The sequence below is a fragment of the Cyprinus carpio genome, chromosome B10, assembly GCF_018340385.1.
Source record: "Cyprinus carpio isolate SPL01 chromosome B10, ASM1834038v1, whole genome shotgun sequence".
In the NCBI taxonomy this organism is placed as follows: Eukaryota; Metazoa; Chordata; class Actinopteri; order Cypriniformes; family Cyprinidae; genus Cyprinus; species Cyprinus carpio.
In genome coordinates, this window is record NC_056606.1 from 18,842,271 (window position 1) to 18,857,407 (window position 15,137).

A 15,137-nucleotide genomic window follows, 5' to 3' on the forward strand; every position below is an offset into this window, starting at 1 on the left:
ATTGTTGTTTGCATTATATAATTATATAATACTTTTCCGCCTCCCATACTGTGGTTTGACATCCAAACTTAAACTGCTCTGTCTGTTGTCACAAGTGTTACAGTAACTGTAATTGTTTAAAAGTCTAAAGCTTTCCAGGAAGGGTATTTAAATGCTGGCATGATTTATTAACGTGGCCTCACTGAACTCATTTCGGTCTTATTTTCTTCAGTCGGTCACAGTGGCTCTTCACACCTGCTGAATATTTTTCACGATACTACGGACGAATTATGAACGAAGCGTCGTGCAATTAAAAAAAAAAATAAAAAATCAGCAATTGACATTTTATGTAGATGATTTGCGATGGCACTTTTGCTGGATCAGCAGTTTGCGACGGCGCTGCCTGACAACGAGATCGCTGTGAAAACATTTCTGGAGTCAGTTTCTCATCTGCCTACTTTTTTCGGTGAGTTAACTTCTACGTGTGATTTCAAAAAGTGTGTTTGGTTTAACTCTTAAGGCCTGATTAAAGTATATAGATTAAATTTATTTTACAAAGGACAGGAAGCAGGAGTGAAAGCGTTTAGTACAGTACAGCATATTGTTCTCTCCATGCCTTTCACGCTTTACATTTTTATCGGACATCTGAATGTCTGATTTGTCCAAACCTGTGTAATAAACAACAATGAGGTCATTAAATATTGAGTGGACAGAACGGATACCGTTCTCTTCTCGCATCTGGAGTTAATAGATGGTTTTCAATACGTCCTTGAACCACACGGTGGCGCCAAATGCCACCATTGCAAACCATTGCGCTGTTATCACACTGTGTTGACCTGGGCAAAATGTCGAGATGGTCCTCACTGCAGAACACAAAATCCTGGGGTGGTGGTTGGATCCAGATCCAACTCCTCCCACCTACATATACCTAAACCTACCCGTCTTCACCCCCTGATCCTTAAACCCACCCATCTCCAACCCTAAACCTACCAATCTTCACCCCCTAGATCTTGTGTTCTGCAGTGAGGGGCTTCTGAAAATGTCCCACGTATTTAAAATGTGGGTACAAAAATGTTGCTTTAGTTAATTCTGTTTTTTATTTGTATTCATTATTTTATTTGAGGCTTGTCGTTGTAGTTTTAGTGTGTACAAAAATGTTGCCGTAGTTATTCCTGTTATTTGGTGTTTTTTTTATTTTAAATTTTTTTATTATGGGTTTGTTTTTTTATTTTTTTTTTTTTTTTTTTTTTTTTTTGGTAATGCATTTACAAAGATTTTTAAAAGACCTATATGTATTGATTTGTTTTTGTTTTTTTTAAATGTAGTATTTCTTTAAGTAATACTCCATGCTATCTGTGGAAAATACATTCAAAAATTGTTTCATGAATTTATTTTTTTTATTGTTTTGTTTGTTAGGATTTTTTTGCAGATTTTGGGTGTGATATATGTGGAAATATCTTTTTTTATGTTGACTTGGTTATGTAGTTTTTTTTCGGTTTTTTTTCTTTTTTTTTTTTTTCTTTTGAGGATGACTTCTATCAAATTCCTTTGAAAATGTATTGAAGCATATTCTGAATTCTTCAATTTTCTCAATAGTAAATTGAAGCAGTATTTGAGTTGTATTTGGTTAAGTTTGAGTGTATTATGAGATTCTTTTGATGGTTATGATTAACCATGTATGGCTCAGAGTGGCCTAAAGCTGGAGCCACATTGGTGCTTATGTGGTTAAAGAGGTCATTTGTTCACAAAGTCACACTTTCTGCATGTCTTTTGTCCAAAATATAACAGCTACAATCTCTGTTTTTTAAAAGGTATATTTCTTCCATGTCCATATATTTAAAATAATATAAATGCTTACAAAAAATGACATTAATAGAAACTAGAACTGCACGATCACATTTTTATTATAGATCATAAAAAAGATCATGACAAAATGTTTGCTTACTTATAAAATGCAATCAAGAAATTAGTTGTATGTAAATTAAAATATTTGTATATTTGGGGGGCGTCGGGTCAAAACTAAACCAAATAAAAGCTGTTACAATCAATGATACTGTCTACACTGGACGTCGCATTCCATGTGTTGTGTGAGATTGTTTACATTAAAATGTAGCAAAAGCTTTAGGGCTATGATAAAAAAAAAACACTGACCATCTGTTCAATGGGTGTACTGGAAGAGACTCGAATGAGCTCAAACAACGGCGCAAATGCAGATTAGAATTTTGAAATCGCGTTTGATCGACCGTGTCATCTTAAATTAATCGTGAGTCATCATTATGGAACAAGATATTGTAACCGTTATTTATGCATATTTTTATATTATGTACTTTTTATTTTTTTATCGTGTTTTGTTGTTTTCCTTAGATGCCTGCGGTTCATTCAGATCTTAATGCAAAGTCTAGCAGATGGGGAAAAAGATGAGGACAATCCCAATCTTATTCGCATCAATATCACTAAAGCCTATGACCAAGCCCTCAAGAGGTATCATGGCTGGATAATCCAGGGTTTTCAAGGTGAGTGTTTTCTGTAGCTTTTGTAGGCATGGCAATATGGGCATGTCGATTTGTTTTGCATGTTATTCAATTCAATTCAAGTATATTTGTATACCGCTTTTTACCATACAAATCGTTGCAAAGCAACTTTACAATATTTAGTAGTAACTCATGAGGCCTTTAACAGTCATGTAGGAAATTATCTTGTTAATATATTGTGTACTCTGTGTATAAATGATTTTTAAAAACCCAGTTATCACAAGTAATTAAAAAAGTCCCTTTAAGCCATACCTTTAACATACTAGTGGTATGTTAAAGGTATGGCTTATTTTATTTATTTATTTATTTTGAGACAGAGATTGCTTACCCAGCATTTTGTTTGGTTCTGCTGTAGGCTGCGTTATTCGCTGCACCATGCCGGTCAGATTTTCTTAAAGCTTTATCCAAGGATCAAGAAGTTGCAGAGGAGGATTGCTTAGCAAAAATTCGTCAGTTCTTGATAAACTTCACTGCAACTGTAGATGCCATTTATGAAATGTATTCCATAATGAATGCTTAATTGGACTACTTAGTTTGAAACATCCTACAAAAGGTCAGTTTCTGAAGCGATCTTTAATTCTGCATATTTTCCATGGCACCTTTAAAAGGGTCTTAAAAATGTGATATCACAGACTCAGTGATGACTAAGAGCTTTGTCCTTGGCTTGTTGTTGTATGACAATAGTTGTTTAAGCTTGTGTGAATCAGTGTAGCATTAATTTTCTAGTGTTTAGTGTGGATGTGCTGTTTCACGAAGGGATGATGCTCTATCTATATTGTTCAACAAAACCTCTATTCTTCACATAAGAAATAAGGTTTATGTTTTGCTGTAAAGACCCAGTAATGTTTTTTGAGTGCAATAATGCATACTATATGAACAGTTCCTTTTCTTATTCAGCAGTCCTCAACTCTGGACCTCAAGATCCACTTTTCTACAGAGATTAGCTCCAACTTTAAACACACCTACCTGCAACTTTGTAGTGATCCTGAAGACCCAAAGCCCTAAACACACTGCACAATTTTCGTCTGTCCCAGACGAAAGATTGGCATTGTGAAATACTTGTGTCACGGTCTTGCGACTAAAGATAGCCTACGATACAGAATGATCATTGGACAGTGTGTTTTCTGCTACTATCCACGTTTACTGTCCAACCTATAAAAATGCAACATGAAATCAACGCGATCATGGCGCTAAAACATATAACTGCTCAAGCTCTTATCCTTTCCTCTTTCGCTGCTTCCACTTTTTCAGCACACATAAATAATACAGCTGCTACAGTGAGATTTATCATGCTCTGTAGTAAAGTGCATCGTAGTGCACGAGTAAATAGGTGTCATCATAGTACAGTCAACACACTTCATAGCCAAGTTTAGTGATCTTATAGGATTGCTAAAATCGTGTGTTTTGGACTTTAGGTCAAGTCAAGTCACCTTTATTTATATAGCGCCTTTAACAATACAGATTGTGTCAAAACAGCTTTACAATATTAAATAAGAAAAAAGTGTGTCAATAATGCAAAATTTTCAGTTAAAAGCAGTTCATCATTGAATTCAGTGATTTCATCATCCAGTTCAGTTCAGTTTAAATAGTATCTGTGCAATCAAGTCGACGATATCGCTGGAAGTGATAAGTGTCCCCAACTAAGCAAGCCAGAGGCGACAGCGGCTAGGAACCAAAACTCCATCGTAACAGAATGGAGAAAAAACCTTGGGAGAAACCAGGCTCAGTCGGGGGCCCAGTTCTCCTCTGGCCGGATTAACCAGCGGTTGTTCCAGCAAAGTCACATTGTGCCGAGGAGTCATCTGGTTCCTGTGGTCTTGCCCCGATGTGCGTATGGGTGATATGTTCTTCACTGGGGATCTGTCTCTGGGGCTCATCTAGTTGTCCTGGTCTCCGCTGATATTCAGGGCTGTCGAGGTCATCTCTAGGTCCTGATCCACCATCTGTTCTGGATACAAACTGGATCTGGAGGCTACGGTGGCCTCAGAATAAGAAAGAAACAGACTTATATTAGTGTAGATGCCATTTTTCTATCGATGTAACAAGTACATCGGGTATTATGGGAAGTGTTCCTGGCACTGGCTGAACTAATTAATGCAGCCTAAAAATACTTTAATTGATTTAAATATTTTAAAAATGTGTTAGTGTGTTATGTGTAAGCCATGTTAAAGAGATGGGTCTTTAAAGGGGTCATATGATGTTGCTAAAAAGAACATTATTTTGTATATTTTGTGTAATGAAATGTCTATGCGGTTTAAGGTTCAAAAAACACCTTATTTTCCACATGCTGTACATTATTGTTTCTCCTCTATGCCCTGCCTTTCTGAAACGTGTCGATTTTTACAAAGCTCATCAGTCTGAAAAGCGAGGTGTGGTCTGATTGGCCAGCTATGGCATGAGGACTGGAATTGAGATGCACATGTTAATAAGGGTTTTGCTTCCATTATGCTACCATTTGTTTTAATGGGAGGTATGAAAGTATGGCAGGATTTGTCATAAATTGAGATGGACGAGACAAAACCAATAAAACCCATTACAAACTAAGCATTTCTTGTATCCAGTGGGGACATAATTACGGATTATAATGATTTATAGTAGTCTTTTTACGTGTTGCATTGCATCGCGCTGCGTAAACATAAAACCATGTCTGCATTTATGATCGGAGAAATGACAAACAACAAGCACTATTCTCTACACTGCCAACTGGCAAATCCTTTAAATTTGAAAACGTGAGTCAGAACAGCCGGCATTGTAGTCTAATATCCCTGGATCAGGAAACAGTCCTCCATAAAATGCACTGCACACATCTGAATATTAGGATTGAACTGTTCTGGAACTGTGTTGTAAATACAACTTAACCACTAATTTCTAGTTGTGTACTCTTTTGGAAGGCCAAAGAAAGTATTTTCGCTTTCACAACGAAACACACAGCCTCTTCACAACATGGCGGCTGCAGTGTCAGCAACAATAAAGTTACGCCTTCTTTCTTTGCTTGAACATTTAGGCGGCGTTATGCAAATCTTCCCTGTGTTTAAATGAGGCGTTTTAGGAGGGTGTGGACAAGTCTTAACTTTTATAAAGAATATCTCTTTGGGTTTGAGACTTTAGTCTTTGCAACTTTAGGGATCTTATCTATTCACGAACAGCTTGTAACACTCCAAAGAGAAGGGAAAACTTGAAATCACATGATATGATCCCTTTAAATTGTTACTCTAAAATTGGTTTGGTGTGTTCGACTTGAAGCGGCGCTGCGCAGATCAATTGGTGTATGACATCAAAGTACAGCAAGAGCATTAAGAGAGCAGACGGCTCCTTTCAAATCACTCTCGCTGTACTTTGATGTCACACACCTATTGGTTAGCTTGTTCAGGTGTGTTTGATTAGGGTTGAAGCTAAACTCTGTAGGAAAGTGGAGGTCCAGAGTAGGGCTGTGACGGTCGCCGTGACAACTGCATCACCGTGGTGGTCTACTGACACCGTCGGTAGTGCATGTGACATCACACATCTGTAACAAGCATAATGCAAAGCTTTGTATACAAGTGTAATAACAGTAACAGTTGTTGTTTTATTTAGACTATAAGTCTGTTAATTCACAAATTACCTCAAGCGCCATACAGCTTTTCATTTAGATCATGCTTTAGATTGGCAGGTTTGAGCATGGGAAAAATACAGTTTATTCTGCATTCAGCAAATTAATTTCATGTTGAGTGATGGACCTTGTTGGAAACCAAATAATACATCGCCGATCTTGAGCCATCTCCATTCATGTCACCCATTCGTGTTCGTACAAGTATCAAGTTCTTATGATCGCAAACGCCTGGCTGGTCAGATTTGTATTGGTGAGCCTTTCTCCAAACTTGCCAAATATAAACGAGACAGCAGTAAATAGAAAATGCTAAAAATAAATGTGGAAACATACGCAGAGATTCCTGTTCCATAGAGAGTGCGTGCAGACCGATAGTTAACGTGCCCGCTTGCTTGGTGGCGGAACAGTGTGCCGTGTCTACACCTGAAAATTGTCGCGGCGTGTCTCCACACAACAGGTTGAGTCTGTCTATAGGACATTTGAACTTTGTGTCAGTACATCACAAATAGGACAAGGCATCAGTTTACTGTCTGGGATTTGTCGTGTCATGTCGCACCGCATCCAGTGTATACACTGATTATAATGGATTATAGCAGGGCTATTCAACTGGCAGCCCGCAGGCCCAATCCGGCCAGCCAATCATCTTCATCCAGTCCGAGGGAAGTGTACGAGCAGGTCGCACATATGCCTTGAATTGTTTTTGCACTAATTAGTTTGTCCACAAGGTGGCAACACTGGTCTGGTCTGTGGTTTCACAGCCAATAAAGAAAAGGAAGAGATGCAAGAACAACAACCGCGATGCAATTTCAGTAATTCAACTCAAATTGTGAAACGTGTGTATTAAATAAATTCAATGCACACAGACTGAAGTAGTTTAAGTCTTTGGTTCTTTTAATTGTGATGATTTTTAACAAAAACCCACCAATTCACTATCTCAACAAATTAGAATATGGTGACATGCCAGTCAGCTAATCAACTCAAAACGGTCTGTTAGTTTGGTTCACTAGGCTACACAATCATGGGGAAGACTGCTGATCTGACAGTTGTCCAGAAGACAATCATTAACACCCTTCACAAGGAGGGTAAGTCACAAATATTCATTGCCAAATATCTGGCTGTTCACAGAGTGCTGTATCCAAGCATGTTAACAGAAAGTTGAATGGAAGGAAAAAGTGTGGAAGAAAAAGTTGCACAACCAACCGAGAGAACCGCAGCCTTATGAGGATTGTCAAGCAAAATCGATTCAAGAATTTGAGTGAACTTCACAAGGAGTGGACTAAGGCTGGGGTCAAGGTATTAAGAGCCACCACACACAGACGTGTCAAGGAATTTGGCTACAGTTGTTGTATTCCTCTTGTTAAGCCTCTTCTGAACCACAGACAATGTCAGAGGCGTCTTAACTGGGCTAAGGAGAAGAAGAACTGGACTGTTGCCCAGTGGTCCAAAGTTCTCTTTTCAGATGAGAGCAAGTTTTGTATTTCATTTGGAAACCAAGGTCCTAGAGTCTGGAGGAAGGGTGGAGAAGGTCATTGCCCAAGTTGCTTGAAGTCCAGAGTTAAGTTTCTATAGACTGTGATGATTTGGGGTGCAGTGTCATCTGCTGGTGTTGGTCCATTGTGTTTTTTGAAAACCAAAGTAACCACACCCGTTTACCAAGAAATTTTGGAGCACTTCATGCTTCCTTTCTGCTGACCAGCTTTTTGAAGAAGCTGATTTCATTTTCCAGCATTTGGCACCCTGCCCACACTGCCAAAAGCAACAAAAGTTGGTTAAATGACCATGGTGTTGGTGTGCTTGACTGGCCAGCAAACTCACCAGACCTGAGCCCCATAGAGAATCTATGGGGTATTGTCAAGAGGAAATGAGAAACAAGAAACCAAAAATGGCCTGAAATTTTTCCCAGTTCACCCCTCGTGGAAATTATTGGTGCAGACATGCGGTTTCATTTAATACACATTCTGAAGTGTGCATGTGTATCCCTCGCAATGTTTTCAGTCTACTGAAATAAATGAACTTTTCCACGACATTCTAATTTATTGAGATGCACATGTAGGCTACTTAGTAAAGAAATGCCATTAAACACATATTTAAAATATATCAGCTTTATGTTGTTTCTACATTAATTTGGAGGTTCAATGTGAAATTATGACAATATATTAATATGCAATTAATCACAATTTATTACAGAAAAATGTTTTTATTTTTATTTTTTAAATTTTGACTGACAGACAGCACTAATGTTTTTTTTTGTTTGTTTGTTTTTATAGATGTTGGCATGGTAATATTAATTGATTTTACTGCTGAATATGCATTTAAATTTAATTTCTAATTTTATAGGCCCCCTCACCCCCTTGGCCTCTTGTTTTGACATGTAGGCAATATAGAAAGTTTTGTTAGAAAGTTTAATAGTTTTATAAAATCTTGAGTATTAAATTGTTCTGTTAGGAAGAGAACTTTTAATTATTTTGCATGTATCCAGCCTGAGGGTTTAAACCTTTTGTATGTGATGGCCATACAAAAAATAGGCTTGTCCGTGTTTCAGAATTTGTTTAGGTGTATGGGATGGCCTGGATGAGTGGAAGATTTCCCGGCCTGAAATTTTTCCCAGTTTGCCCCTCGTGGAAATTATTGGTGCACATGTGTGGTTTCATTTACTACACATTCTGAAGCGTGCGTGTGTATCCCTCGCAATGTTTTCAGTCTCTGCCATCTCAATATATACGAGTACATGAACACATAAACATAATCTCTAGAACTGCTCTGAGTCACTTTTTGAGCATTTTACAATTTCTTTTGAGAAAATGTTATCATATCATATATACAAACAGACAAAGTTTCATAAAGACACCAATGTTTCAGGAGTTTACACAGAATAGGGCACATGCTTATTAGATAACCGTATTTGGGTTGATGTATATGCTTTTATTTATTTTTTTAAATTAACTGTTTCCCCCCCCCCCCAAAGCATTGTTAGATGCAGTGTTTCCTGTAGTTATGCAAAGATTTGGTTTCAAAAACAGTATCACTATTTCTTATTATTTTATCTGACAGTAATCAATGTTGAATAATACTGTAAGGTTAACCCTGCATGGTGTAAATGTTTGAAAAAATTGACAGTTGAAAACATTAATTAGATATTTAGAAAAGTCAACAAAAAGTAATCAAATGTAATCAGTTACATTACTTTACTAAAGTACTTGAAAAAGGTACACTACTATTACATTTTAAATAGGGGAACTTGTAATCTTTGACCTACTACATTTCCAAAGTAACCATCTGAACACTGCTTATCAGGTTGTGGAATGTGTGAGAGGTAATGTACTGTAATATGGTGTCTGTCAATGCAGTGTAAATTGGCCTTTAAAATGAGAGGTATATTAAGATCCATGTGAACTGGAAGTTGCTGCCGACTTTATTTCAGTATTGTGACATTTCTAACTGAAACAGAATATTGACTAGAGGGGCGGGGTTTTATCTTAGCGCTCCTCCTCTCCATCGCTCACTCAGAGCAAACTAACAGTTGGAGAGGTGTGGTGGAGGATATTCTGCCCAAGCCATCAGAGAAGGAATGCCATTCCAGAGTGGAAGCAAATGTTCAGATTTTTATTTAAGATTAGCAAGTTTTTCAGTGGATTAAAAAAACGGATCGATTGTTCACCTCAAGACTAACCAACAAAGTAATTAGAGTCAATTTTGATTTCATGAGGGCTTTAAGCACTTCAAACTAAATCATGAAAATATATTTACGGGAGAGGAAGCTGTCTGAAATATATAGTTGGGATACATGTCTTATGTACATCTCAGTCTATGCATTCTTCTGTTAGTATGCATTCAAATCGCTAGTTGGCTGTGTCAAATACAGGAACAAAAGTAGGTGACTTTGGAATGCTGTTGAACAGACTTAAGTCTACAAGCATTTTGTGGGATTCACTTTTAAAATAGACTGTACCTGTCATGTTAAGCGCAATGTGAAAAGCCCTAAAGGCTTGTAGAAAGAGCTCCAGGACACAAGGGGAGGGGTGCTACAGAGAGCCAAAAAAGCATCTTCATTTAAATCAATGCTTTATTTAAATCAAAACTATGTCATTATGCAGCATCAGAGTGTAGCTGGTTTGCTCAAAAATGTTAAACTGACATGGCTTTATTAAGCATGTAAATAATAAAATTGAATGACAAAGAACTGCAATATTATGTGAGTATGACTCTGATAGAGATGATAATCAGAAATTAACAGAGGTGCAGTTTGTTGTTGCTTTAGTATCTTAGGCATGAGTTGTAAAGTCTTCACCCTCTTTTGGAAAGGGGCAGGGAGCAGCAGCTCATTTTCATTTAAAGAGACATAAACGAAAACAGCATGTTTTTGCTTCTAGCTAAAAATGGCATATACAGCATGGAATATTAAATGATCTGTGATGTATTTTGAGCTTAAACTTTACAGACACATTCTTGGGACACCTGGGACTTAAATTACATCTGATTATAAGGGGCTTAATAAATCCCCTTTAAGTTTTGTTACAAGGTGTTCATGCATTGGAATAAAGTGATTAAAATAAAACATTCTTACATATAGCCAATTTAAAGGTGGCAAAAACTTCAACTTTAACAGTCCTTAATTCATGTAGTGCCATAGATATGGACTAAGGGAGATTTGCATATCAATAAGTAACTAATGAACAAGTAGCTGGAAGTCCTTAATTCATGTAGTGCCATAGATATGGACTAAGGGAGATTTGCAGAAAAAAATGTTATGCCGTGTTTTTCTGAATTTATAGTAATTAGTTAAATACATTAGTGTGCAGGAGCATTTCTGTTGTGTTGTGGCTGACTTTAGTTGTTGTGGCTTGATCCCACTGTGTTGTTATGTTTTGTTTTCTTTTTAAATTCCATTGTATTGTGCACTACTGGGTCACCATACAAAAGAAACAGGGCAAATGCACACCAGACTGATGCAACAGCTACTGCTTTCAACTGCAGGGTCGGGCAGTCGTTTTTATTATTTAACTATTGTTATTTATTATCATTATTAATTTAATACAGCAATTCATCTTTTCACTAAACTATTTCAAAAGTCATATGAAAGTGCATAAGCTGCCAAAGCTGACTGGATAATTAGTAAAAGCAGTTTAATATCACCCTTGTTTATTTCTTTATTCACATCAAATTTCATGAAACAACAAATATGATATCAATTGATGGTAATTGAATTAAAAAGTTACATTATAGGTTTTTGACTATTCTGATGTTTTGCTGGACATTTTTGTCGGTGGAGCAGCTGCGCTGATCACACGCTTCAAGAGGATGCGCAGACGGGGAAAAAAAAGAGCTGACGCGCTCGTGAGACTCAGAAAACGCGGATTTCGAATGCCGTTGCCTAGCATCCATCTGGCAAATCTCCGCTCTCTACCCAACAAAACGGACGAACTCCTTCTGCTCTCTCAGACAAATAAGGATTTCTCACACTCTGCTGCTCTGTGTTTCACGGAAACTTGGCTGCATGACGCTATTCCGGACAGCGCGCTCCATCTACCGGGCTTTCAGCTGTTCAGAGCGGACCGCGACACAGAATCAACGGGGAAATCGCGCGGCAGCGGGACGTGCTTTTACATCAATGAACGGTGGTGTACAGATGTAACTGTTAAAAAAGATGTGCTGCTCAGATCTCGAAACACTCTTCATTAATTGCAAGCCGTTCTATTCGCCGCGGGAGTTTCACTCGTTCATTCTGGTGAGTGTTTACATCCCTCCGCAAGCGCACATAAGCCTTGCTTTACAGAAACTCGCTGATCAGATCACAGAGACAGAACAACAACATCCGGACTCCATTTTAATCATTCTTGGGGACTTTAATAAAGCCAGTCTCTCCCGTGAACTGCCAAAATACAGACAGCATGTTACATGTCCCACAAGAGACAGTAATATATTGGATCACTGTTACACCACAATAAAGGATGCATATCACTCTGTTCCACGAGCAGCTTTGGGACGTTCTGATCACTGTCTGGTTCATCTTATACCGACCTACAGGCAGAAACTAAAATCAGCTAAACCTGTAGTAAGGACTGTAAAAAGATGGACTAATGAAGCAGAGCAGGATTTACAATCTTGTTTTGACCTCACTGATTGGAGTGTTTTTGAAGCTGCTGCCACCGATCTGGATGAACTCTTATATCAGTTATATCAGAATCTTATATCAGTTTCTGTGAGGATATGTGTATTCCTAACAGGACTCAACTAATTTACAACAACGGATCGTCCTTATAAGGATGCCGTTTCACCTGTGATGGTGATGGTGATGGTCACGATCGCTGCCTCATGTGTCTGGGCATCAAGCACGCTGAGGTGGCCTTCGTGGATGAGTCATGTTCCCACTGTGTTCTGGCGGCCGACAGACGAGAACCACTTCCAGCAGCGGGTGGTTTGAGGATTACAGTGGTGCCAAACCCTGCAGGGAACCAACCCTCTACGGACCATCACTCCTCTTGCACCTCCGATCCAGTGGAGGAACCCACGGAATGCGCTGGGCCCTCTTCAAAGAGCATACCAGCTGTATCCAGTGGGCCTCCCCCCAACCAGATGTCGATCTCAGCATCGGAGGGAGAGCTGTTCTATTAAGATTCGGCCGCGCTCCCGCCCTCCGGGATGGTGGCAAAGCCTGAATCGGATCCGGAGATGGCAGCTATGCTTTCCCGGGCCACCGAGAGGGTAGGGCTCGAGTGGAAATCTCCACCACGTCCCAAGCCCTTGAGGCGGGATGATTGTTTTCTCGAGGTGGCTTGCGCTGGTTCTTAGCACCCCGCCCCGGTGCCTTTCTTCTCGGAAGTGCAAGACGAGCTCACCAGGTCGTGGACTTTACCTTTTACTGCCAGAATCCGGCCTGTGGGCTCCTCCTCCCTCACCTCCCTCCGTCTTACATGCTATGGCGTTACTGCAGGTGCACCAGGCCAAGGCACTGAAGGATCTGCACAAGGGTGGTCATGATCCGGAAGTTCTGAAAGAACTCTGAACCGCCACTGACCTTACGCTCTGATCGACAAAGGTCACCACGAATTCTCTTGGTCGTTCGATGTCCACGTTTGTGGTCAAGGAGCGCCATCTCTGGCTGAGTCTAGTTAAAATAAGGGATGCCGACAAAGATTGTTTACTTAATGGCCCTGTGTCCCAGACCGGCCTCTTCGGCGAAGTGGTCGAAAACCTGGCCCAGCAGTTCTCGGCTGCACAGGAGCAGACTGAGGCGGTCCAACCTTCTGCCGGGCGTGCAGCTGCTGCCTCCACCCATACGCCGGCTGCAGCACCCCAGCCTGCTCGCACAGGGCACTGGAAGGGGCAGCACCCATGGCGCTTTGGTAGGGATCCCAATTCGTCTGTCACCGACGTGACGTCGAGAGTGACTGACTGAAAGGGTACGTCTCGGTTACGTATAGTATGTAAAAAAAAAAAAAAAGTAACCCTCGTTCCCTGAAGGAGGGAACGGAGACATCCCGTCGCCACGGTTGCTGTACCGCCGCTTAGTGGCCTGGTCGCTGGCTCGGCTCCTCAGCGAAAACCTTGTATGCATTGGACCTGCTGCCTTATTATGCTCACGCTGTGATCAGCGGCAGCTGGATGAAGTAATTGCATGCCAATGTGTGTCACTTGACTGAAAACTGAAACTGCTTTGTAATAATTATTCATTTTAATATTTTATTAAACAATATAAAGTCATTTTATAAGACTTTTTAACTCAATTGTAATGGCCCTGATTTTAAAAACCACAAGCCAATAAAATAACCACACTTTTACTGAAAGTAACAATAAAATTGGACAGAAAAAAATATTAATATTTAATATCACTGTATTATTTTTATTCAGTTCTATGCAACAGAATCAAATATAACTTTTTTGGGACTAATTATCCAAATAATATATAGTCCTACAACACTATTATTATTAGCGCATTGTGAGCAGTGTTGCGCGACATATATTTTCGGCTGCAGAAAATATGGTGCATCCTTACTTTATTGTAGGTTTACATATTATATTTAAAATGACAGATACTACAAGCAACTACACTTAACGGTTTTTCAAAAAAAAAAAAAAAATAATAATAATAATAATAATACAGGCTAAGTAAATAACTTAGCCGGCCATGCAATTACTTCTCTGTCTTGTTTTGCAATAATCCATGTCTTTAGAGGAATTTTGGAAGAACTTTAAGAGTGGTTAACCTAATGAAGTAAAGTAAACAACCGTACGCTAACATCCAGAGGCACAGCAGCGTTTATTGATTGTTGCTAGGTTAATCGACAGGACAAAAAAATAAAAAATGCTACTTACGCGGGCAAAAACCAAATGATTCTCATTGTGGAGCACCTTGGTACCAAAGTCGTGGACCCTACCACTAACAAAAAAAATATATACATCCATACTTTTGTACGCTTTCATCTGTTTTTGTGTGTAGAAGGATGTCTGGAGGATGAGGTAGTTGCTGATGTCTACTGCCTCGATGGCAGGCAAATATTTAAGTTCAGCAGAAGATTCACTCCTCTTCATAATAAAAGGATCCCTTCCAACATATTTAATGATTTTCTGTTTATACCTTTCATTAGAAAGGTATGGGTATTCTTGTCTTGGGTATTCTACGTCATCCGCCAGAGCGGGTTCCGGTTTTGACAGTCGGCAGAAGTGAGAGAAAAGTGTTTATAAAGCACATACATTTTTTTTTTTTAAATGACCAATCATTTCGCTAGATAAGACCATTATTCATTGTCTGGTATGGTTTATAGCCATTTGAAGCTGCACTGAAACTGTAATTTTGACCTTTTGGAGTCCATTGAAGTCCACTATAGGGAGAAAAATCCTGGAATGTTTTCATCAAAAACCTCAATTTCTTTCTGACTGAAGAAAGAAATACATAAACATCTTGGATGACATGGGGGTGAGTAATTTATCAGGAAATTTTAATTTGAAAGTAAACTAATCCTTTAATATGGCCTCCCAATCGCAGAAATGAAAAGAGCCAATCGCTAATTGGTAAAGTCAGCGCATCACTGCAGCTGCCGTTA

General features: G+C 39.1%; 1 protein-coding gene across 1 annotated transcript; it reads left to right on the forward strand.

The window, feature by feature from the left end:
* Window positions 1-342: 342 nt before the first annotated feature.
* On the forward strand, window positions 343-3,048 carry gltpb (glycolipid transfer protein b). The gene is given in 4 exon segments (XM_042732032.1): window positions 343-416; window positions 2,344-2,492; window positions 2,777-2,778; window positions 2,866-3,048. Coding segments are annotated over 4 exon segments (408 nt in total).
* Window positions 3,049-15,137: the final 12,089 nt, after the last annotated feature.